At 36.5% G+C, this 24091-nt stretch overlaps 1 protein-coding gene across 3 annotated transcripts in view; it reads left to right on the top strand.

The window, feature by feature from the left end:
• The window catches only part of STN1 (STN1 subunit of CST complex), a 51957-nt gene that overhangs the window by 10250 nt on the left and 17616 nt on the right, over positions 1–24091 (top strand). For all 3 annotated transcript variants that reach the window (XM_012541463.3, XM_012541470.3, XM_012541473.3), the window contains exons 4-7: positions 1682–1750; positions 15491–15652; positions 16973–17096; positions 18436–18607. In XM_012541463.3, the coding sequence (XP_012396917.1) occupies positions 1682–1750; positions 15491–15652; positions 16973–17096; positions 18436–18607 (527 nt within the window). The remainder of the gene's footprint in view (positions 1–1681; positions 1751–15490; positions 15653–16972; positions 17097–18435; positions 18608–24091) is intronic.

Raw genomic sequence — 24091 nt, 5'->3', positions numbered from 1 at the left:
AAAATAAAGAACCAGTAACAATGCAAAAAAAAATAAAATAGTACACTTGGATTTGCATCCAGTTTCTATAATTCTCTCTTTAAATATGAATGGCATTTTCCATCCCAAATCTATTGGAATTGTCTTGGATCATTGTATTGCTGAGAAGAGTTATATCTATCATACTTGACCATCTCATAATTTTACTGTTATTATGTATAATGTTCTGGTTCTACTCAGTCCACTCAGCATTAGTTCATATAAGTCTTTCCAGGTTTTTCTGAAATCAGCCTGCTCATCATTTTTTATAGAACAATAATTCCATTACACTTATATAGTACAATTTATTTGGCCATTCTCCATCTGATGGGTACCCATTCAGTTTCCAATTCCTTGGTACTACAAAAAGGGCCACTACAAACATTTTTGCACATGTGGGTCCTTTTCCCTTTTTTTATGATGTCTTTGGGATACAGACCTATTAGAGACACTTCTAGATCAAAGGATATGACAGTTTGGACATAGTTCAAAAATTATTCTCCAGAATGGTTGGATTAGTTTGCAACTCCCCAATAATGCATTAGAGTCCCAATTTTTCCACACCCCTCCAACATGTCATTATCAAAAAAGAAAAAATGTTCTAAAACTTAGGCAACCAGACCAGCAGACCCTTGTTCGAGCAGTATGTTGAAGGTTATGTAGCTTAGGGGAATGGTCAGAATGATGCTTGAGTCTCCTTTATTTTCTGCCCTGGAGAAGGCCCTGGGCTAATGCCTCAAAATACACTCTTCTTCAATTATCCCCTTCTAATATGTCAAGAGCTCCATATGACCTCTGCTCCATATGCTCTCTATCTTTTCCAAAAAGTTCTTGCCTATTCCTGTCACTTCAACTCTTCTGTCTGTTGAACCCACAGGGTTCCAAAAGAAAACAATATTTTATGATCAGTATTATTATTATTTGTAAAATGGAACTTTGTATGTCCATGTACACATTTGTATGAGCATTTAGGAATAAAACTGTGAAATAATGTGCTTATTATGTATTGTTTACCTTTTGTAGTTTTTCATCTGAAGAGCTCAAAGTACTTCTTACATTCTCTGTATTAATTAAATTAGTGGAAAATATCTCAGGAAGAAATACAGAGCCTTCATTTTTTTTTTTCTCAAGGCTCTTTTCTGTGATAATAATAAGATAGCACAAAACCCTAGACTTCATATGGTGGTCTTTTCAATGTAGGATATAAATAATTATGACAATATTTTGTTTTAACTAACTCATTTGTCTATGAACACTTGAGACTAAAATTGACACTTACTTTCTAAGGACCCTACTTGGGGAAGGCAAGAATATTGAGAGTCTAAGGTTAGTGGGGTACAGGAAAGGTACAATTTGTGCAGCTGATTTCTGTAATGTAAAAAATTAGCAGAGTTCAAAGAGAAATGTTTACAATGGATACAAACTTTGACATGCAGATAAATGGTTTGTATTAGGGTTCTGGTGAGAATTATCTGGAGGTATGGGAATTTGAATAAGTGTTTTATACTAGATTAAGGTATTTATCTCTTGGGGGAAAAGTAATATAAATAATTTATTCTTTTCACTGTCACTGACAAAAGCACAAAAGTATTTTTAATAATAGCATGCTTGCCATGCAAGGAAAGTTACCATCTCTGATGTACTGTATTTGTTTCTCTTATAGTGGATGACAGTACAGGAGTTATAAACTGCATCTGCTGGAAAAGCTCACAAGGTACCAAGTCATCTACAGGTAAGACAATATTAATTTGCCACATTTATTCACCTTTGATTTAACCAATACATTGTATTTGTATAAATGAATCAAAATGGTATTTAAGCCTGTATTTTCAGATGACTCCATTGGGTTTTGTCGGCTGTCAGTGACACACTTAAAGCTTCTGCTGCTGCTCTGAAAGCTGATAATGTAGTGTAATGTAACTGATCGGGTTTGTTCACTGACATTCTCATGATTCTTCTTTCCATCCATTTAGGGCTTATTTCCATCAACACTAATGGAAATACCGGCAGTATGCTGTGAACATCCAGCAGTGCTGGGTCTTTGTTATTCAGGGCAATTACTGAATGGGACAGAACTATTCTAGTTCAGCATAAGATCATGTGGTTTGGCCAGAGGAATATCACTCTGAAATAGCACTTATCTACATGGTAGCATTCCTAAATTCTACAAAGTCATGAGTTGCCATGACACCAGCATCTCTGATCTGTTATGTGCTCCACATCATGTACCAGGCATTCTGTCATCTATGAGTGGGTAGACTATTAGCTTTTGGGGAACATCTAAAAACATTGCTTAGAAAATAACTTTTTTTAAAAAATAGATTTTGATTTTTATATTTTGTTTTTACATTGCCTAGATTTCTCCTATCCCAGAGAGCCATCTCTTAAAACAAACAAACAAACAAAATTTTTTTGAAGAAAAAGAAAAAATTGATGTTTGGTAATTAGGAAATAAATGGTAAGGAGAGCAGTTGTAGTTGAATGATGAGGTCAGAAAATAGACTGTAGAGCATTAAGAGAATCAGAGGAAAGAAAATTGAGGCATTGAGTATAAACACATACGCCCATAGAATTTAGCTTTGAAAAGGAGGAGACAAATAGGACATTAGCTAGCCGGTATGGATGAGTTAGATGAGGGTTTTTTGAGAGTGGAGGCAATATGGTCATGTTTGTACATAGTGGAGAACTAGTAGTCTCTGCCAGGGGAGACAGGTTGGAATGGGATCACTCATGCATGGGGAGGGATTTGCCTTGACAAAAAAGGTCCATTTCTTCATATGAACCCTAAGGGAAGGAGGAGATAGTAGTTAAAAGCAGCTTAGTGAGATGAGGAGCAACAGAAAAGGAGGGGCTCTCTGCAAATGTCTGGGTTTTTTCAGTGACATATTGGGCATGTTTCCCATCTAAAAGAGTGGGGGTTGGAGGAGCCTTGAACAATTGAAAGAGGAATGGAAAGCTTTGTTGTGGTGAGTAGGATAGTGAAATGACTGAGAGATGTAAAGTTTGCTTTGATGCAATGAAAACCCAGTTGAGATTATGTAACATAAATTGATAATGGACTCTGTCAGTTTGGTTCCATGATTTTCTCCAGCTTTGTTCAGAAACATGAGTAAAAATGAAAGCAATAGATGGTGGAAGTAATCCAAGAATGAGACAGGACAAGAGCAGCAGTAGAATAAGGGGGCAAGAGATGTGAGAGAAAATGGAAGTGTCTCATTGAACTGGTTCACCAAACAATCCAGATGAGGAAGGGAGGGAAGTATAATCAGTGCAAGGGTGATGACTTATGAAGAACTGAGTGGTTGAGGGACTGAAGGCCCCAGGGAGAATTAAGAAAGTGTTGGGAAATGCAAGGCATAAAGATTGAGGTGACAACAGATTATGATCAGATAAAAGAATTTCAGAGTTCATGAACATGGATATGGAACATTTGTGGGTATAATGGCAGGATCCAGGAGGTGACCACCACAATGTGTGTTGAGGTAAGATAGAGAAGGAAGTTGAGAAATGTCAATGTGTATTTGAAGGCTCTCTAGGATTTGGGGAGGAGAGAAAACTTTTAACCAGGCATTGAACTCATTTAAGAATGACAGGCTGGTTAGATGTCTGTCATCAGAAATTTGATTGGGTCATAAAAATGGATCAAGTGACCCTTAGAGGAAGAGAGGTTACCAAGTAATGGTGGTAGATGGAGAACCAGGAAGTGATCATGAGGAGCAAGGAGTATTCCATATGAGTGATAAAATAAAGTCAGAAGACAGACTGCAGAAAACAAGAGGAGTGTGAAAAAAAGGGAAATAGAATCATTGATAATAAATAACATTCCCTAGCAGTTCTGTCATGAAAGATGGGAGCCACACAGGAGAGTAGCCAGCAGATATGGGTGGATCAAGTGAGGGTTTTAGTCTTCTTGATATTTTTTGGATCTCTATGGATTACACAGATTATTATCAAGTAATCCTTTATTCTTTGACATTTTATTCTTTTCTAGTCTTGTAGCTCACTGATGATATTATTTACATCATTTTTTTTTTCTCACCTTGCTATATTACTCTGGGATTTCTCTGGCTTTTTCATATGCCCTAGAAAGTTTATTATTGGGAAAATCTCATCACCATGCAGGAGTTCAACAACGTTGGTACACTACCTCATCACTACCTTTTACCTTTCTTTGGGGGGTTGGAGGGTGAAGCCATGAGCTTTAAAATTTCCACCTAAAGAGGGATCTCAACTTAGTCATCTTTTCATTTCTCACCTGCCTGGGCTGATATGAGACTTTTCCAAATTTTTTCACTTCCCCCCCAGCTTTTCACTTTTAATATGCTATCTTCCCCTATTAGAATGTATGCCCCTTAAAGGCAAAGACTTTTTTTTTTCATATTTATATCTCTTAGTATTTAGAACAGTACCTGACCATAGTAGGGACTTAATGAATGTTTATTGACTATTGAAATCACTTCATTAAAAAAATTATATGATGATGATATGTGTCAGTCTGCTCACTATGAAGCAGCCTCCATATACCTCTTCATTGTCCTTTGTGTGACCATCTGACTTTCAACTATTTGAAGATATATTGTTGTTTGTCCTTCATTCTTGAAGAGTTCCATGATATCAGGGAAGTGATGTCACAACATGCAAGTGAATTGTATTTAAGTGAGGGAGGACTGTATAATCTTGTTGTTGCTGTGTACTGGTTCTGCTCATTTCACTTAGCATCAGTTCATGTAAATCTCCCCAGGCCTCTCTGAAATCATCCTGTTTGTCATTTCTAAAAACAGAACAATAAAATTCTATAACATTCATATACCACAATTTATTCAGCCATTCTCCAGTTGATGGGCATCCACTCAGTTTCCAGTTTCTAGTCACTACGAATAGGGCTGCTAAGGCATAGTCTTTAAGAAAGAAATCAAGTCAGTAAACCTCAAGATATCTTGGGGGGTGGGTTCAGAGGTGCAAAGGAGAAGGAAAAAGATGCTTTTAAGAGCATCTGTAGATATGATACCCTATGTGGAAAGGAAGAAAGAAGGAAGGAAGGAATTAAAAGCATTTCCCATCTTTGTGTCTTTTGATGCCACATGTTCCTCATCATATAACACATTAGGGACTGTGATGTTAATTGTCCTAATGTGTTCTCTTTACTCTAACTGATATTTGAATATTAATAGAGCATTTCTATTTTCCAGTTTTATCTTTACATGACCTCCGGACTACAGACCACAAATATTTGTATAATTTCATCATATGGAAGGAATCAGTCCCTTTTCCACTTGGGTTATATGCTGACTGTTCTCTAAAACAATAGTGCCAAAAACCCTTGCTGAATAGACAATCAAATTCCAATAATCAGGTGCTCAGAGTTATCACTAGTTACATTTTTTTCTTCTTCAGGAAATCTTTAGTCTTGGCATATTTATAGTAGACACTTTGTTGACTAAGTAAGCATTTTGATGTGCCAAAGAAAATGCTTTTTTTATAGTCAACAAACAGTAAGTACAGTAGAGTCTTTTATTCTCTGTATTTTTCAGTTGGGTGATTGTAAAGATGAGGTTTGTTTTAGAATGTCTCTTATGAAGTTCTGCCCTTTTTCCTTCATATTCATTCATCTAGGATACCCTTGATGAATATGTAGATTATTCTGATAAAGATTTTGTAGAGATGAAAAAGTAAGCAAATTGTTTTCCCCCTCTAAACTCTGTCATCATTAGGGGTCAGAGAGAGAGTCTAGTTAGACAAAAGTTCTGGAAGTTAATTAAATCTTAATGATCTTGAAAGAAGAATGGAAAAGGAAGAGAACAGAAATACCCTTGAAAGGGAAGGGAAAAGAAGGTCAGGGAAAATTATTTCACATAATTAAGTGTGTAAGGTTTCATATAACCATAGATTTAGAAATAGAAGGGACCTGTGAGATCATCTGATCCAACCCTTTCATTTTATAGATGAGGAAACTAAAAACAGAAAGGTTAAAGAATTTTTCCAAAATCACAAAGGTAATAATGGTAGAGCTGGCATTTGAACTCAGATCTTATGATTTTTTTCCCCCACTATGTAGTAAATGCCTCCAATCTCTGATTTGTTTAGGTCTCTCACCATACTTTGTGTAAAATTGCTTTTTCCTTAGCTTTACTTCTTTTGGGGGTTTTAGGAAGCAGAGCTTCTCTTCTACTACCATCTTCTTTCATAAAATTTTACATATGAATTTATATTCTTAATTGGTATTTTCCTTAACTTTACTATGCCTCTGATTAGCAAGAAGATAAATGTTTCCTAGCAAAGGTGGTTTCTAGACTTATTTGGTCTTAGTATATTGATTGAGTCACAACTATTATATTTCCTTAGGATATGGTATTAGTCTATGTCAGTTGCCATTCATTTATATATTTCTTTTTTTTTTTTTTTTTAATTTCAACAGCTTGTTTAAGTATGTTTAGAGTTGGTTCAATTGTTTCTTGAGCAAAATACTCCAGTTGTTATCTCATGTCTGGAAAGGAAGAGAAAGAAAGGAGGGCAGGAATATAGGAAGGTATGAAGGGAGAGGAGGGCAGGGAAAAAAACTAATAAGAATTCAGTAATATTTTTAAATGGACTTATATTTTATGACTCAGTATCTACATAGTTTTGAACAATACTAATCCATAAATATATAATACAGTATTCAGTCTGTAGAAATCTACTTATCCATTTATAGATCCCTAGGAATAACTCCGTGGGTGCCCAGATATCCAGAGTTCCTGGATTGGGAATTTCTAAGCAGCATCTAAGAAATTAGAACCTATGTCTCATTAAATTAGAAAACCTTTTCCAAAGGGACATTTATTGAAACCATTTTGTGTTGAGTTAAAAGTCAGATACGTCATGATTTGAATAAAATCAATTAAAACTTATGACTTCTGTAAGTGACAGATAAGACTTATCATAATACTGTTTAAGGAATCTTTAGTTTATTAATTATGTTGGGATAACTTGAATAACAATTTGCAGAAAAAATTACTTTTATCTCTCCTTCACGCCATATTTTCCTGAAATCAATTTTAATGTGAATATTCTTTCCAATGTCATCTATTTTGACTCCACTTCTTGGAGTTTCCTTTTCCTGGGATGTAGGTAAAAAACCCTATTTCTAATGATCAAATATGGTAACATTAAATGTTCTGTAAGGAATGCAAGTTTTCTCTGCTTTGAGGCCAGTTCTTTCTCTACTTTGCCTTGCTGTCTTACCTACAATAAGTAAAATATCTAAACATACAAGAAGTTCAAGTTTCCACAGGCCACCAAGCAAACAAGGATGTGCAACCTTGCTTTTTAAAGGACAGTGTAAATGTGAGCTATTTTAGGTTGTTATGAGGAAAGGAATCTGAGAAATATCATCTTGACAAGCAGGGGGAGAGAAAGAGACTTTTTTTTTTTTTTAATATTTAATTTTAAATATTTGAATGCCAAACACTGCATCATCCAGCCTTTAGCTTTAAGGGCTTTCTTGCCTGTCAGTCTGTATTCTCATTTTATCTTAAGCCTAAATTGAGCTCCTATTCTGGTGTTTCTGTTTGTCCAATCAAGTTAAGAAACAATAAGTACTTACTAAGACCTGAGTTCAAATCCAGCTTCAGACATTTATTAACTGTGTGACCCTGAGAAAGTCACTTAACCTCCATTGGTAAACTACTCCAATGTCTTTGCCCAGAAAACTCCATAATGGCTATCAAGAGTTTGGCAGCAGTCCTGCGTACTGCGCCATTGGCCACATGCTGAGAATCCAAAGAAAGATAAAACCAGCCCCTGCTCTCAAGGAGCTCATGGTGTAATGAAGAAGAAAAGATGCAAAAAACCTGGATAGAAACTGTAAACCCTTTCTATAAAATATAGACATATATAATATGTATGTCTCTTCTCATACCTAAATATGTATAGAGAGATATGTATGTATGTATGTAGCTATATAGCCATATATATGGGAGTGGTGACAGAGAGAGAATGTGAGAGACAGAGAGAGAAATAGAGACAGAGACAGACAGATAGAGTGTGAGAGAGACAGAAAGAACTGAGAGAGTCCCAGAGGGAAGATTAAGGAAGACTTAGAAAAAGAATCTCTTGCACGAGGTAGGACTTTTACTGAGATTTGAAGGAAGCCAGGGAAGGGAAGTGAGGAGAGAGATGGCCAACAGTCAGTGAAAATGCTGGGACTTGAAAGATGGCTTGTCACGTGTAAGTAATAGTTTGGAGACCAATGCAACTGGACCACAGAGTATTTGAAAGAGTAAGATATAAGGAGATTGGAAAAGTAGGAAGGAGTCAGATTATGATGGGCTTTAAAATGTCAAACAGAATTTATATATATATATATATATATATTTTTTTGTTTGTTTGTTTCTGCTGAGGCAATTGGGGTTAAGTGACTTGCCCAGGGTCCCACAGCCAGGAAATGTTAAGTGTCTGAGGTCGGATTTGAACTCAGGCTCTCCTGACTTCAGGGCTGGTGCTCTATCTGCACCAACTAGCTGCCCCAGAATTTTATATTTTAATCTTGATGTTGAATAGAGAACTAGAAACAATCTCATCAGACATTTCAGATAATCTGCAGAAGGATGTTCTTCCTTTAAAAAAAAAAAAAAAAGAATTCCTATATTAAAAACACTTTTGTTGATGCCTTTTGTTTTTACATCACAACCATTTCTGGAAATACATTTACTCTCAATCACCTGCCAAAGTCTACTCTTCCTATGTAACAGAGAAAAACAATTGACCCAAAACACTCCCAAAAGTAACCACATCTGACAGCATATGCAGTTTTGCTGTGGTCCCCTGCCACTCAGGCCGGAGGAGAAATCTTAGTGCTTATCTCTTTTTACAGTTCTGCTTTTGCTCTGACCCAGTTAACTTCTCTTTAAAAATTTCTGTGTGTACCACTTTTGCTAATACTCAAGTGGCTATAAGTTAAGTTGGTGGAATTTATGTAAACAAAAGTGCAACTGCTTGCTTTATATCAGCATGGAAACTGCAGTGTCCCATATTCAGACATTGTCCAGAAGTCTGCCTCAAGATTTTGGAAGTCCCCAAATAGAGGGCTTCCCTCCTTTCTCAAGGATAGTAATAGGTCAGTACAGTCCTTCCTAATTTTCCATAACAAAATAATTTTCATCCTTTGCAAAGATGGTTGAAGACTAGTGGTCATTGCCCAAGGAATGCAGAAGTCTTATGCTGTCACCAGGAAATGTACAGGGATATAATCAGAAGCTCATTTGATGCAGCTGGTATGGGAGGGGCATCAAGTGGAAGCTGCAACATTGTGTCCCTGCTGAGCTAAGCTGAGCTGAGCTGGTAATGGCTGTAATTTCCTGCCCTCTCCACCCCTCCTCCAGACCCCAGAATGACAGGGAAACCCAACAACAATTGTTGTTACATGTCCCCAAAGCTCCCTAAACAGCCCTCTCATGGAATGAGAAATCTTCAGTAACTTAGCTAGGGTGATTCACAAGGCACCCCAGCTTCATTATTTAAGTCGCGTTTCTGTCTCATTGGTTTTCTGGGGACTGTCCAGGAGGGTGTGAGCCCTGACCCTGGACCAGCAGACACCAGGGACAGCTCATGGAGCATAATGGAGACACAAGGGGGAAGAGAGCCAAGACCAAACATCAGTGGCTGCAGCTGCACTGTGCTTCTCACAGATGTTCACTGCGTGCATTCTCCCCACCAAATTGGGGTCCATTTTGATCCAAGATGCATTAATTCCCTGCTTCTTTCTCTGACTCCCTTCACTGCCCAACCTGAAGCAGTGGAACAGTCACTGTCCTTAGACAGTGTTTCCTACATACTATTCGTTCCCCTTTCTGCCTTGGTCAGGCCTGTCAGGGTTTTACACAAGGGCCCCAAAGGAGCAGAGCTACAGGCCTACAACTTTTGATTCCAAACTCATGACTCTTTCTCATTATATCATATTAGGTAGCAAGTGCTTATTTTTATAATTAAATTAATTTTTAAATGATCAAATCTTGATTTTCCCACCTCCACATTCATCCCCATGGTAGTAGTGGGGGGGCAGATATAATAAATACCTATGGTCCAGAAAAACTAATTCCCATGTTGGCCACATCCAAAAAAATCAATTTTTCATTCTGTTCTCTTAATCTATAGTATCTATTAGAGGATGGGTAGCATATTTTATTGTTAATTGTCTGAAATTATGGTTGATCATTGCATTGATCATAATCTTTACATCTTTCAAAAATTTTTAAATGGTATTAATAATAGTGTCATGAATTGTTCTGGATTCTGCACAGTTCATTCTGCATTCATTCATATATACATATATAAGTATACATATATATTCATACAGATTTCTCTGAAACTATTTTGCCATTTCTTATTGTACAGTAATTTTCATATGTTAAAATTAATTCAGCTATTCCTCAACTGATGGGTATCTTCTTAGTTTTCTCTTTGTTGTCATCAGCAAATACATACATACATATATATGTATGTACACACACACACTACCATGAGTTAAGCTACTATGTCATTGGCTGGAAATGAACAATAACAACAGATATTTAAAAACATATCTATGGATGTAAGCAAGAGGAGGAAAATTTGGATATATTTAAACAATATAAGTTTAATATTTACAGCATTGGGCTCTCTTCTTTTTCACATATAACACCTTAGTGTTAGACATGTAAGATTTCACAAGTTATAGGTGACTGCAACTAGCTTTGACTACTCAGTTCTGTTATTCCTGAATGCCTGATTTCTTTTGAATTTCACCAGCCAGTATAGACAGTGTGCTAGTATTGCAACAAAGAGACAAAATACTTAAAATAGAAAAGTAAAGGGAAGAATGAGAAAAAAAAATAACAGAAAATATTCCAAAATCTTTCTCCCAACCTATAGGTTTCAATTTGAGTTCAATACTTCATTAATTACCCTTGCATCTTAAGCAAAATATGAACGAATTTTCCTTCCTCCAGTTTTCTTGCCATATAATTAATCTTTTGTCTGTGCAACACAGTAAGAGGAGATACTTATGGGAGATGGTAGGGAACCCTGGGATATGCTGAGCTTTTCAGAAAAAAAAATTAAGAACAAGCATGGAAATGTTGGCTGCAATCCCATATTTGATTCTATATGGCTTCTCTTTCCCTACCTAGCCTTACAGCACATTCATTTGGAAGTCCTAGTACTGGAGTGAGCTAGTCACAGCCATAAGGAAACACCCCTTCATTTACAAGTCCTTAGTCAGTGACTGAGTGCTGGAGAAAAGCTCTTGGTCTATACTAAGGCTTCTTAAACTTTTTCCACTTACAACCTTTTTTTGTCCAACCAATTTTTGTGTGATCTTTGGTATATAGGTATATAGATCAAACATTTATTAATAAATAATCATTATTTCATGACCTCACATTCAGTTATGAGACCCCATATGGGATTGCAATCCACAGTTTAAGAAGCTGGCATCTAGAAAGAGCCATTTCTCTTTCTCTCACTCCCTTAGTTCCTTCTCACTGCTGTTATGTACAGTTACCTTAGTTCAGATCCCTATCAGCTCTTGCCATGATTTTTGGCTTTCTACTTGCTGTCCCTGTCTCAAATGTCTTTTCTTTTCATTCTTTCCTCCATACTTCTGCCAGATTGATCTCAAACGACTGCACTAACTTCCTATTGTCTAACCTATAAAGTCTTCTGTTAGGAATTTAAAGCCTTTCACTGCCTGATGAAGTTATCTTTCTCTAGACTCACTGGAAATTGCTCCCCTTCTTGTGCAGCATCTTCTAGAAAAAAGTGTCTTTCTTTCTGTTTTTATATACAACACTCTGTCTCTCATTATTGTGTCCTCTTTTATTGGACATTGTCTGACAGACATTGGAATACTCTCCCTTCTCTCTTCATTTTCTTGGAATTCCTTTCTTCCTTTAAGAATCAGTTCAAACATTACTTTTTATGTGAAGTATTTCCTGATCTGCCCAACTTCTATTGCCTTTTTAAAAATTTTGTATGTTGTATATGGCTATAGATATTATGTTATTGTCATCCCTTATCCATCAACTAGATTGAGTGTAAGCTCTTTGATGACCAGAAATATTTCACTTTCGTCTTTTCATCACTAGCACAGCACCTAGCATATTCTAAGCACCAGGCTTTAATAAATGCTTATTGACTAGTTTGTTGATTATGCTATTATTTTGCTCTCCTTTAATAAGGAGCTGTTTTTGATCTAAATGTAATAGAGAACTGCCGTAGCTTATTAACTAAGTGGGTAATATGGTCAGATCTGTACCTTAGCAGAATCACTTTGGCAGCCGTATGGGACAGTCTTGGAGTAGGGAGAGACATGAGGCAGGAAGACCAATTCAAAGGCCATTGCGGTAATCTGGGTGAAAAATGGTGAATGCCTGAACTAACATAGTCCCAGACAAGAAAATAAATACATATTACATGTGAACAGCATTAGAATTCTGTGCAGCAAACATGATATATATAAGGAAACTATTTAGCATATAGAACAATAAAACATAAAATTACTGTCAACTAAATACATAAATCTCATGAAAACATGTCATATACTGTCTCATATAAAGGATAGCATAATGTTTTGTATTTATTTATTATGAAGAATTTTATATTACTGTTCAAAATAAGTATAAATGTATTTCTTTATGTTCTCTCTATATAATTTCCCCTAATTATCTATCAAAATAATTTTTACACATTTATTTGGTGGATTTTTTTTTAATTTTGAGTTCCAAATTCTTTTCTTCCTTTCCTGTTCCTGTCTCCCTTATCTTTCTCTTAGAACATAAATTTTTTGAGAACAAGGATTATTTCTTTCTTTGTATTTTTATCTCCAGACTCTTTCACAGTCCCTGACATTTGGTGGGCGCTTAATAAATTCTTTATCTATTGATACAGTAACCTAATATTTAGATTGCATAAAGGAACTCAATAGATACACACATATTAACAGAAAATGTAGCAAAGTTTGTATAATATAGCAAAAAAAAAAAAGTGTTCTGTAACCCATATATGTTGGTCATATAGAACCATAATATCATGTGTAGCAATTATATACAAAGTGCGTATGTATTCCATAAATATCCTCTGGTTATATGGGTAACCTTCTTTCTCATCAAATTTAAAGTAGCCATGGAACTGACTGAGTAATGCTGTTTACTTTTACAGTTATACCTGTTGTCAGTTATGCATTTTCATGTTGACGGACCTAGTTCTGAGTTTTGTCTGTGGTCCAGGCTGGCCATTTCTATCTTCAGCCTCTGTTAAGTTCTTGTTTCCTGAGGCCGTCACAGTTAGAGGGAAAGTGGTACCTTCTGGATTCACTGTTGCTTGCCTTCTGTCTGGGTAGAGTTCTCCCAAAGACCAGGCCATTGAATCTAGTTGGGATCTTTATGTTAGTACCTTCTGTACTAAACCTTTTCTCCTTGAGCCATCACCTAGCTGTAGCAGTTCATCCTTACTTCTTAGTATCATACTTGACTGGGCCTTGTTACTTCTCACTCTTTCACTTCCCATAGTCAGTTGGTTGTCAAGTCCACTTGTTTCTATCTTTCTAACATTTCTCATATATGCCCGGGCCTGGATTATTTCAGTAAACTGCTGTCTGGTCTTCCTGCCCCCAGCCTCTCCCTGTCATCCTCGAAATTGATTTTCTTAAAAAGCAGGTCTGATCATTTCCTTTTCTATTGCTCCACCACCCCCAATTCCCACACATCATTAATAAACTCTAATGCTCTCTTTCCTCTCCAGAATGAAATATAAAATTCTCTAATTAAACTTCATAACCTGACCCTTTCCTACATTTCTAGTCCTCTTACACCTTCCTTCCTTCCACATACTCTGTGATTCACTGATACCAGCTCCCTCGCTGTTCCTCCAACACAATACTAAATCTCTTTGTTCTGAGCATTTTCCTTAATTGTCTCCTATTCCTGGAATTCTCTCCCTCCTCATTTCCACCTCTTTAACTTCCTTGGCTTCCTTCAATTCTTAGCCAAAGTTCCATCTTATGCAAGAAGTCTTTCCCTCCTTAATCTTAATGCCTTCCTTGTGATATTATCCCTCATTTTATCCTGTCTACAAATAATTATGCCAATTAAGCCATTCCTTCCACATTGCAGGGCACTGTGATCTCAAAAATATGCATAAAAGTTTTTGGCCCTCCTTTTATACCAGAGAAGTCTCAATTTTTCTCTTTTTCTTTTAGGGGGTATTTATAATACCTTATTATAAAATTTGGGATAGGCATTTCTGGATCTCTAAACATTTTTTGTGATATCTGTGGCTTCCATAAAATTCCCCCCAAATTCCCATTTACAGTAATTCCTTATGCTGACCAACAATATTTTGTAACTATAATAGGGAAAGTCACAATGACAGATAACTATATACAGGAAAGGTTAAGAACCCCTATTTCCAAAGGCATGCTAAAACAATATTTAAACCAATATCCAACTTGATGCTAATTGTGAGAATCTGCTTTAGGATTTGTAGAAATCTCTGGGTGGCATCTAGTGATCATGTGGATAGTGAGAAAAGATATAATCCCTATATGTGAAATAAAATTCCTTTGTGCTTTCTGTCTCTTTTGTCTCTCCCTTTGTCTCTCTGTGTCTCTGTCTCTATCTATTTATCTCTCTGTTTTTATCTTTGTCTCTGTCTCCCTCTCTTCTCTCTCTCTCTGTCTCTGTCTCTCTTTCTCTCCCCCTTGAAATTTTGTATTTATATGTAGTTTGTGCTCTCTCCAAAACAATAGAAATCCCTTAAGAGGGAAAATTATTTCATTTATACTTTTCTTTTTTTTTCTTTTTTTAAATTTTTATTTAATAGCCTTTTATTTACAGGATATATGCATGGGTAACTTTACAGCATTAACAATTTCCAAACCTCTTGTTCCAATTTTTCACCTCTTACCCCCCATCCCCTCCCCCAGATGGCAGGATGACTGGTAGATGTTAAATACATTAAAATATAAATTAGATACACAATAAGTATACATGACCAAAACGTTATTTTGCTGTACAAAAAGAATCAGACTCTGAAATATTGTACAATTTCATTTATACTTTTCTATCCTCACTTACATACAGTCTTATTATATACTATCTGCTCAAAATGTTGACTTATTTAAACCTGATTGAAGACTTTTTTTTTTAAAACCACTATAGCAAGGTGTTTTTTTTTTTTTTTTCATCATTAACAAATTGAAACCATGAAAAGTTTAGTGGATTTCCTGCATTAAAATAACAAATTACAAATATAATAAATATTGATAATAGTTATTCCCTCTCCCGCCTCCCTCAAAAAAAGTAAGCAGAAAATAGTAGTAATCAACTTTATAAGGTTTTTGTTCAGGCTTTTGGTGGTTTTTTTGTTTGGGGTTTTTTTTTTTTTTTTTTTTTTTTTTTTTTTCATTAAATACATGAAATTTATTTATTTATTTATTTTTTTGTCTCTCTTTTTTTAGTTTGCTCCAGTATGGCTGGTGGGCAGAATTTAACCTCACTGTTTAGGAAACTACAAGAAAGCATAGATAAGAAAACTAAATTGGAAATCGGGGATGTTGTTCGAATGAGAGGATATGTTCGTGTTTACAGAGAGCAACGAGAGATCCATGCTTCCCTGTATTGTAAGTAGTGGATACTTTGGTTAAAATTGAGATTAAAAAAAATCTTCTTTCAGAAACAAATACTTGCAACTTAAATTGATGTAAATTAACTCAAAATTCCTACAGACGAATACTATTTCTTCATTTGATTTTTAAGGATGATAATAGACTCATATGAGTTTGCATTATTCTTGGGTTTTGGTAATAATATTGACATTGGGATCTCAGCCCATGGTTTCATACACATAGAGAATTCTCATTATGGAAATCCCCTCCACCAGTGTAGATTTGTAACTTCTAAGTACCATTGCATGTAAGAGATTAAGAGTCACACAACTAATATGAGTCAGAGGCAGGACCTGAACCTTCCTGATTCCAAGACCAGCCTTCAAGTCATAATGTCTGATTTTGGTCATGTCTAATATATAACTGTGAAAATGCTTTTGAGATTTGGATTAGAATAGCTATCTAAGACTATCTAAGGATAGTCACTCTACATTTATAGAGTGTATCACTTTATAGTATATGCTTATACTATAAATTATGAAGTATAAATTTATAATATAATTTATATTTATTCATTTGTGGAGTATATTAAGATTAAGTCTTGCTGTGTACTGTTAATTCTATTCATTTAGAAAGAAATTGGTTAATCATTAGCATGATAGCTTAAGGTTATGTGTAGGACACCTTTTGCATTGTTCCAGTAGTTGTTCCTTTGGAAATCCCAAAGGTGAAAATCACTTTTTGAAGGACATGGTGGGACATGCCTGTAATTCCTCCTAGTGGGGAGGCTGAGACCAGGTCTCTTGAAGTCAGAAGTTCTAAGTTGAAGTGGCGACCAGGCAATCAGGTATCTTCACTAAGTCCTGCATTAACAGGATGAGCTCCCAGGAGAGAGATATGACCAGATCGTATAAAGAGGGGCAAATTAACCCAGGATGGAAAGAGAACAAGGTGAAGCTCTTATGCCAATTAATGGGATCAGGATTGTGAGTAGCCCCTATAATTCCAGCCTGGATGGGATAGGGAGACAAGAAGGGAGGAAAGAAGGAAGGAAGGGAGAAGAAAGAGAAAACCCTATTGACAGTCATATTCTGTTGCAGTTTTCTCCATCCCAAAGCATTCCTCTAGTAGTCAGTTAGATAATAGAAGAGTTGTATTCCCTCATGGAGAACACTTGGGAACCAATGAATGTATCTCAGCATTAGTAATCCCCTAGTGTGATATACTAGGAGAGCCACTAAGGGCCTCATTTATCATTGCTCCATGTAGTACCTTTGCCACAGGGGAGAGCAGACTTCGGTATAATTGCTATAGCATTTTTCCATTTCCTGATAGATAAAGTAGATGATCCAGTGTGGAATGTTCAAATTGCAAGAATGTTGGAGCTCCCAGATATCTACAGAAAAGTTTATGACCAACCCTTCTCAAATGTTAAAGTAGCAAAAGAAGAGTCAGTAAAGTAAGTAGTTGTTTGTCACTGCTTACAGTGTGCATAGCAATGTTAATTCAACTGTGTAATTATACCCTTGATACCAGAGAATAGTTGAGAAAATGTATTTTCCTCACCTCTTTGAAAAGGTGAGAGACCATGGGGTGTGGAATAACACAAAGGCTGTCAGACTTGATGAATGTATTTATTTTTCTGATCTATTTTTTTTCTTTATCTTTTAAAAAAATTGCTAAAAGAAATGGCCCTTTAACTTCATAGGCAAGGTTCAAGGGATATATGCAACAATTTAAAAAGGATGTTATAGAAACAAAAGATATCAATTATAAAAATAAAATTTTTAAAACTATATTTGCTAATACTTAGAAAAAATGGGCAACAAGTTTATTCTTTTTATAAGAATTTTTATTTTCAAAACATATGCATAATTTTCAACATTCCTTGCAAAATCTTGTGTTCCAAAATTGATTTTTCCTCCTTCCCTTCTTCCCACCCCCTTCCATAGATGGCAAGTAATCCAATATATGTTAAACATTGTATAGTTCTTAAATACATATTTCTACAATTATCATGCAGCTCAAGAAAAATCAGATCAAAAAGGGAAAAAAAATGAGAAAAAAAAGTGCAAGCAAACAATCACAACAAAGGTGAAAATGCTATGTTGTGATTCACACTCAGTCCCTACAGCCCTCTCTCTGGGTGCAGATGGCTCTCTCCATCACAAGATCATGGGAGCTGGCCTGAATTGGGGGTGTGTTTTAGTCACACCTGACTGTTCATGACCTCTGTGTAGGTTAGCACTTTTTCTACAGTGTCAAATCTTGGAAAGTCACCTCCAATACTGAGAGGTTAAATTAATTGTCCGGGGTCCCTTGGCCAGGATGATAGAGGTGATTTTAGGTTAATCTCAGATTTTCCAGGCTCTTGAAGCCAGCTCTTTATCTGTTGTGCCCACACAGCTCCCTTATGTGAATACCAAGACATCTAAACCTTTTCACATGAATCACTAAATTGTAAGTTTTAGAGCCAATTTTGAGCTTTCAAGAAGGGAACTGCTTTTGTCAGGGTAGCTTTAAGGTTGTTTCAAAAACTTGCCCCAAATACTCAGGTCTTGATAAATCCCTTTATTTCCAATTTTTCTCTTTATATATTGTATATTATTTTAAAATACTATGCTTTTATTGATTTTAAGAAGCCCATGTATATATATATATATGTGGGCATATGTACATATATACATGTATATTAATATGGAATGCACATATGAAATATAGAAAACTCATAAAAAAGATATCTAAGATACTCTTGATGTTTTTCTGAAATTTTCTAAAACTCATTCTCTCATATGTAGCAATCCAGGTACTCTGGACCTTTTTAGTCAAACAAGTTTGCTGAGTGAAAAAATCCAAGACTTCCTTGTTGAAAACAAAGTGCATACCTTTTACCAACAAGAGCTAGAAGCTGTGGAGTCTTTGATGGTTCCAGCCAATCAGCCTATTGTTGACAGGTCCTGCTCTGAACAGGTGAGGATTTTTCTAAAGAATGTTATCAGCTATGCCCACAAACTAGAGATGAAGTGTGTAAGTGACAGGCTTCCTGACAGGATTGGGTGGCTCCATCATCATACTGCAGGGAGGGAAAACTGTATGATTTTGTGGGGCCTTCTTTCCATCTCAGCAATGTACCTGGCCATAGAGAAATCTGAGATAACAATGAACCAGTTTTTACCTGACTCAATTTAATCTCATTGGGCTTATTCTGTGTGGGCAGGGGGAAAAAAAGCCAAGGATTTGCCTACTATTTTTTTTTAAATAATAGCTTTTTATTCCAAAATATATGCAAAGATAGTTTTCAACATTCACTCTTGTAAAACCTTGTGTTCCAATATTTTCTCCTTCCCTTCCCCCACCCCATTCCCTAGATGGCATGTAATCCTACATATGTTAAACATGTGCAATTCCTCTACATATTTCCACATTTATCATACTGCACAAGATTAATCAGATCAAAAAAGGAAAAAAAATGAGAAAGAAAACAAAAAACAAGCAAACAACAATAAAAAAGGTGAAAATACTCTGTTGTGATCTACGTTCAGTCCCCACAGGGTCTTTCTCTGGGTACAGATGGCTCTCTGTCACAAATCTGTTGGAATTGGCCTGAAAGACTTACCTGCTATTAAAGTAGATGCCCATTGAAATGGGCTCAATCCCAGGGGATCATTGTACACAGTAACATCAATATTATATAACAATCAATTCTAATGAATGTGATTCTTTCCAACAATGAGATGATTCAGGCCAATTTCAATAATCATGTGATAAAGAGAGCACTAATATGTCTTCATTCTTCCTGACCCTGTTCCTTATCTTCACTCTCTAGATTTCAAAATCAAACCCCCCCACCCCCACTTTCAAATCCCTTCCCCTTTTCAGCTCTTTTTTTCTGTGCCATCTTTCCCCATTAGAACATAAGTTCCTTGAGAACAGGAATTCTCTTTCTTTTTGTTTGTTTTTGTATCCTCAGTGCTATTTTTCTGGTTGTATAATTTGGAGATTATCCTAACATTTCTTTTCCTATGCAATTTTGTATGATATATTGCAGCTTGTCTACCATGAGCCATCTGCAGTAATCTTATGAGACAGGGAATGCAGATTATCCTCATTTTATAAATGGGGAGACAGGCTCAGAGAAATCTTTGCTAGAAAACTACTTGGGTTTGAAGTTAAGTTGCTCTGATGGAAAGTTTTCCACTTTCCCCTTGAAAAGTTTGCACCTCACATCTAGCACTTTCTCCAGCCTCCCTCCCAGGGCTTCTTCCCTTCTTGTAGTCTGCATTGCAGCCAGACTAAACTCTTGCTGTTTTCTCTGCATCCATGACTAGGTATAGGTTGTCTTGAATACCTGGGTTGCACATCTTCCTCCTTGCCACTAATGTACATCCCCAGTCTATACTTCTGGTCAAGGTTGATCTGGGATACTACTTCCTCAGGGAATCCTTTCTTGATTCCCCGCAGTGGTTAGTGTTCTCTCCCCCATCTTGTTATCATCTGTGCTTGTGAGAGGGGTATTTGGAGATGGGATGGGAGGTGATCTCCTTTACAAACTGGAGCCTTTCTAGTAATATATCAGCCCCTTGAAAATAGGGCCTGTTTTTCATTTTGTCTTTATTTCCCCAAGCTCTTACATACCTTACACACAATATATACTTGATAAACGTATTTCCTATGAAGAATAATTAGACCATAAATATCCATCTCCTGCCTTCAAATAGCTACTGTAGAATTTTAAAATTATAACTATTTCTTTGATTCCCTTTCTGTCTATAAGATGAATTTCATTTGTATTGTTTTTTGTAGAGATTTTGTTTGTTTCCAGTATTTCTGTGGGGTTTGGGAGAGGAATTGAGAGGTACCAGCTCCCAGGTACTTTCTTACTCTTCTGTCATTCTGGATGCCTCAGAACACTAAACTTTTCCAAATTAAATCATTGCAAGGAGATTGTCTCTGATTTGACTTTCTGATGACTAGAGTAGATAATGGTGCATTTTGGAAGTTTTTATACCCCGAAGGAAAGTATGAAAATCATATACTCTATATAAAATGAGCTTTTTTTCTAAGAGCTACAATCAGGCTTAATTTTTATATTTTGAAGTCCAAGTAACTTTTCTACAAAAGGATCCAAGGAGCTCTGAGTTGATATCTTTAAAGTACTGTACCATCTACCATGTCTACCCATTGCAGTGTGTTCTAATGGAAATTCAGCATTTGAAGTGGATCCTCTTGTCTTTTGAAAACAGTTTTTCAATCATTCATGAATCTTCCCCTCATATTACTCCAGTTAGGGAGATCGGTGTGATTAAATTCTGCTTAGTGAGTCCCTGAAAAATAAAGCCACTGATCGGTGATGAAATCTGATGTAACCCTAGATCTTCTGTTCTTTTTTCTTGTGGCACAAATGGGAGCTTTCCACAAAGGCTTAATGACAGTCTGGAGTTCAGAAGCAAAAGCAGGAGAGCCTCATTCTTAATGGCCTCATTGTGGACATTATAGCTTACAGAGCTTAGCAACAGAATGGTTGTTTCCCATTTTCATTAAAAAAAAAATTTTTTTAAGTTTAACACTAAGCACAAATATAATCAACTGAATCTGATTAATAACTATCCACATTTTAATTAATTTCAAAAATTCTTTGCCAGGTGGGTAGATATTAAATTTATTTGACAATGAGAACTTGTAAATGTTTGGGGATCCTGGACTGGATCATGAACACGAGACAAGGGCTGCCCACCCTCTTATTACGGCTGCTTTATCTTGTAGCATTGTTTCCTGAGTTCCATACCTCATCTGTTGGCCTCTATTTTCTTGTCCAAGACTGAAATACAGCTGTTGTACTCATGAGAAGGCTGCTCGTGCTTTGGATCCCGGGCTGTTTATAATCAGAATAGATAAATATGCTTTTAGGTCATCTGAGGCTAGGTTGGAGATGAAGTTTCACACAGTTAATGTTTCCAAAAAGTTTTTCTGGTAGGGCTCACTTGTATGCACGATTCGAACTTTTTAAAAAATATCTTTCTATTGTGTGTCTAAAAGTAGGCACCATGCTTGTGTATTGTCTGTAATAGTAATAATAACAACAATTGACATTCATATGGCACAAAACCTTTAATATATAGCATCACATTTAATTATTATCCTATTTTGCAGATGAGGAAACCAAGCCTGAGAAAGGTTCATTTGACACCCATGGTTATTACTTAGTTAATAAATGTCAGAGACAGGATTTGAACCTAGGATTTCCTGACTCCAGTACTATATCCAGCAGCTCCATTCCCTGGTATATATTCATTTAATGATCGTTAAAAGTGTCATTATATTACCAATTCTGAGCAGAAAATTTCAACCTCAGTAAAATTATCTTAATTGTTTGACCACTTTTATCAAGTGTTAGTGAATTAAGATTGAACAGAATTTTAATGATCACTACAAAAGGCATTGTTCTTTAGATCCATTATGATCATTATGGGAAGGAGGGTGAAGATGAAGAAAGCTGTTGCTGCAAACCCTCACTGAGGATGGGATATTGAAGGGGCACTCCTTCCCCAAGCCTCTTGCCTGTCCTAAAAATGGACACCACTCTAGCAATTATTTGGCAAATTTTTAATTTCCAAATAGTCTGAAGACTGAGGATGCCAGTGAACCAATTCGTTCTCGTAGTTGAATGCTAAGTCAGCCTTAACGTAAGGGTCTCCTTTGGGACACCTCTCCTATGTATTCGGTTACAGAAATTCCTGTCTGGGTGGGGCCCCTTTTTTATAACGCTGTGAGGCCCTCCCTGTGGCACCGGGCACGGGATGACCTTTCAGAAATCTTCCTTCCTGCCCCTCTTCCAGGCCCCTCCTTTTGTAGCTCTCTGTCTCTGCTGCTTAGGAGGCCTGCACAGACAAAATTCTCTTTAATTCCCTTCTTTTACAGTTGGGGCTTTGGCATGAAATGGAACTCATGATGGCACTTCTTCAGTAGTTTGTTCTTTTTTGCTTTTTTGCTTCATTTCTTTCATATTAAAAATCGGTTAGTGTCTGGAGAGAGAATTCCTTGGCCAGCAGCTTTTCCTGTTGTTGAAATAAACGAAATAAACTGGATGTTATTATCTGAATGACATGAAGGAAATAGCCCTTTTAATTGGAATATGGGAGGGGCCCAGAGCTCTCCCTTAGCTGAGCAGCATGATGGAACACCCAAGCTATTTTAGGAATACAAAATGGTGTCTTTGGCTGCTTCTGGAGATAAAGCCTTTTCTTAGAAAATGGTGGTTTTTACAAAATCTGACTTCCTTGATATGAGGAACTCCCAAGGAAGAAACTACCTCCAGGGCTGCATAATGGCCCTTCCCCTGTAATTTGGCACCAGGAGGCTAAATGACTTATCCCAGGTGAATCAGAAATCTGACTTGAACCCAGGTCTTCCTGATTTTAGACTAAGCCATTCTACTTCTATCTTTTGAGGAAGACGAAATATCATACTTGACGTTTATATAATGATTTAAGATTTAGAAAACACTTTACAGACACCGTCTTCCTCGAGCCTCACTACAACCTGAGAGGTAGGTACCACAGGCATTATGGCCCCAGAGTACAGGTCTAAGAATCAGCTCTGAGAAGTGAAGCATTTGTCCCTGGTCACAGGGCTATTCTGCTGCCTGAGGTGGAATTCTAACCTGCATCTCAGCTGATTAGGGTCTGTTTTTTCCTTTCTGTTCTGCCACGCTGCTACTCACCTAAACTGGAGAGATGTTGAGATTCGGGACATCAAAGAAGTAGGAAATACAGAACACTTCTTTCTAACTCTACTGTTTTTCTTCTGTATTCTTCATTGACTTCCTCTGTAGTTCAGACCTGTCCCTGACCACCTTCTTGACCCTAACACCCCAAGTAGCTTTTATTAGGCTCCTTAACGCTCTGAGCTCTACCATTCCTAAGTAGAAAGTAATTCAAGCATTGTAGCATTGGCAGGCTTATTGCAGAGTATGTCCATATCTTTGAGATCTTTGGGAGAAAGATTTTATATAACTGTGGCTACAATTCGTGTCTGTAAGCTACCAGAGGCCTGTGCAGGAACCAAAGAATTTCAGATACAGTTCTTTAAGTTTCACAAAGTACTTTCCTCACTACAACCTTATAAGATAGTAGTACGTGTGTATTATCTTTATTTTACAGATGTGAAAACAGATTTGGGGGAAGTGAGGAAAGAGGAGGTCAAGAAACACTAGATTGGTAATCAAGGGACCCAGTTTGAATCTGCACATTACTACCTTGAGCAAAACACTTAAATAACCTCTGGGCTCAGTTTCTTCATCTTCAAAATGAGGGAGTTGTAGTAAGTGAATTCTGGAGTCCTTTTCAGCTCAGAATTTGTGATTCTGGAACTTTGATAAACTAGAAAGAACTCTGGAGTCAGAGGATCTGGGTCAACATCTGGCTTTGTCCCTTTGGTCTTTGGGCTTATTGCAGG

Source organism: Sarcophilus harrisii, chromosome 2 (assembly GCF_902635505.1).
Source record: "Sarcophilus harrisii chromosome 2, mSarHar1.11, whole genome shotgun sequence".
Classification (NCBI taxonomy): domain Eukaryota; kingdom Metazoa; phylum Chordata; class Mammalia; order Dasyuromorphia; family Dasyuridae; genus Sarcophilus; species Sarcophilus harrisii.
The sequence above is the reverse complement of the archived record's forward strand: the minus strand, read 5'-3'. Positions and strand labels throughout refer to the sequence as shown.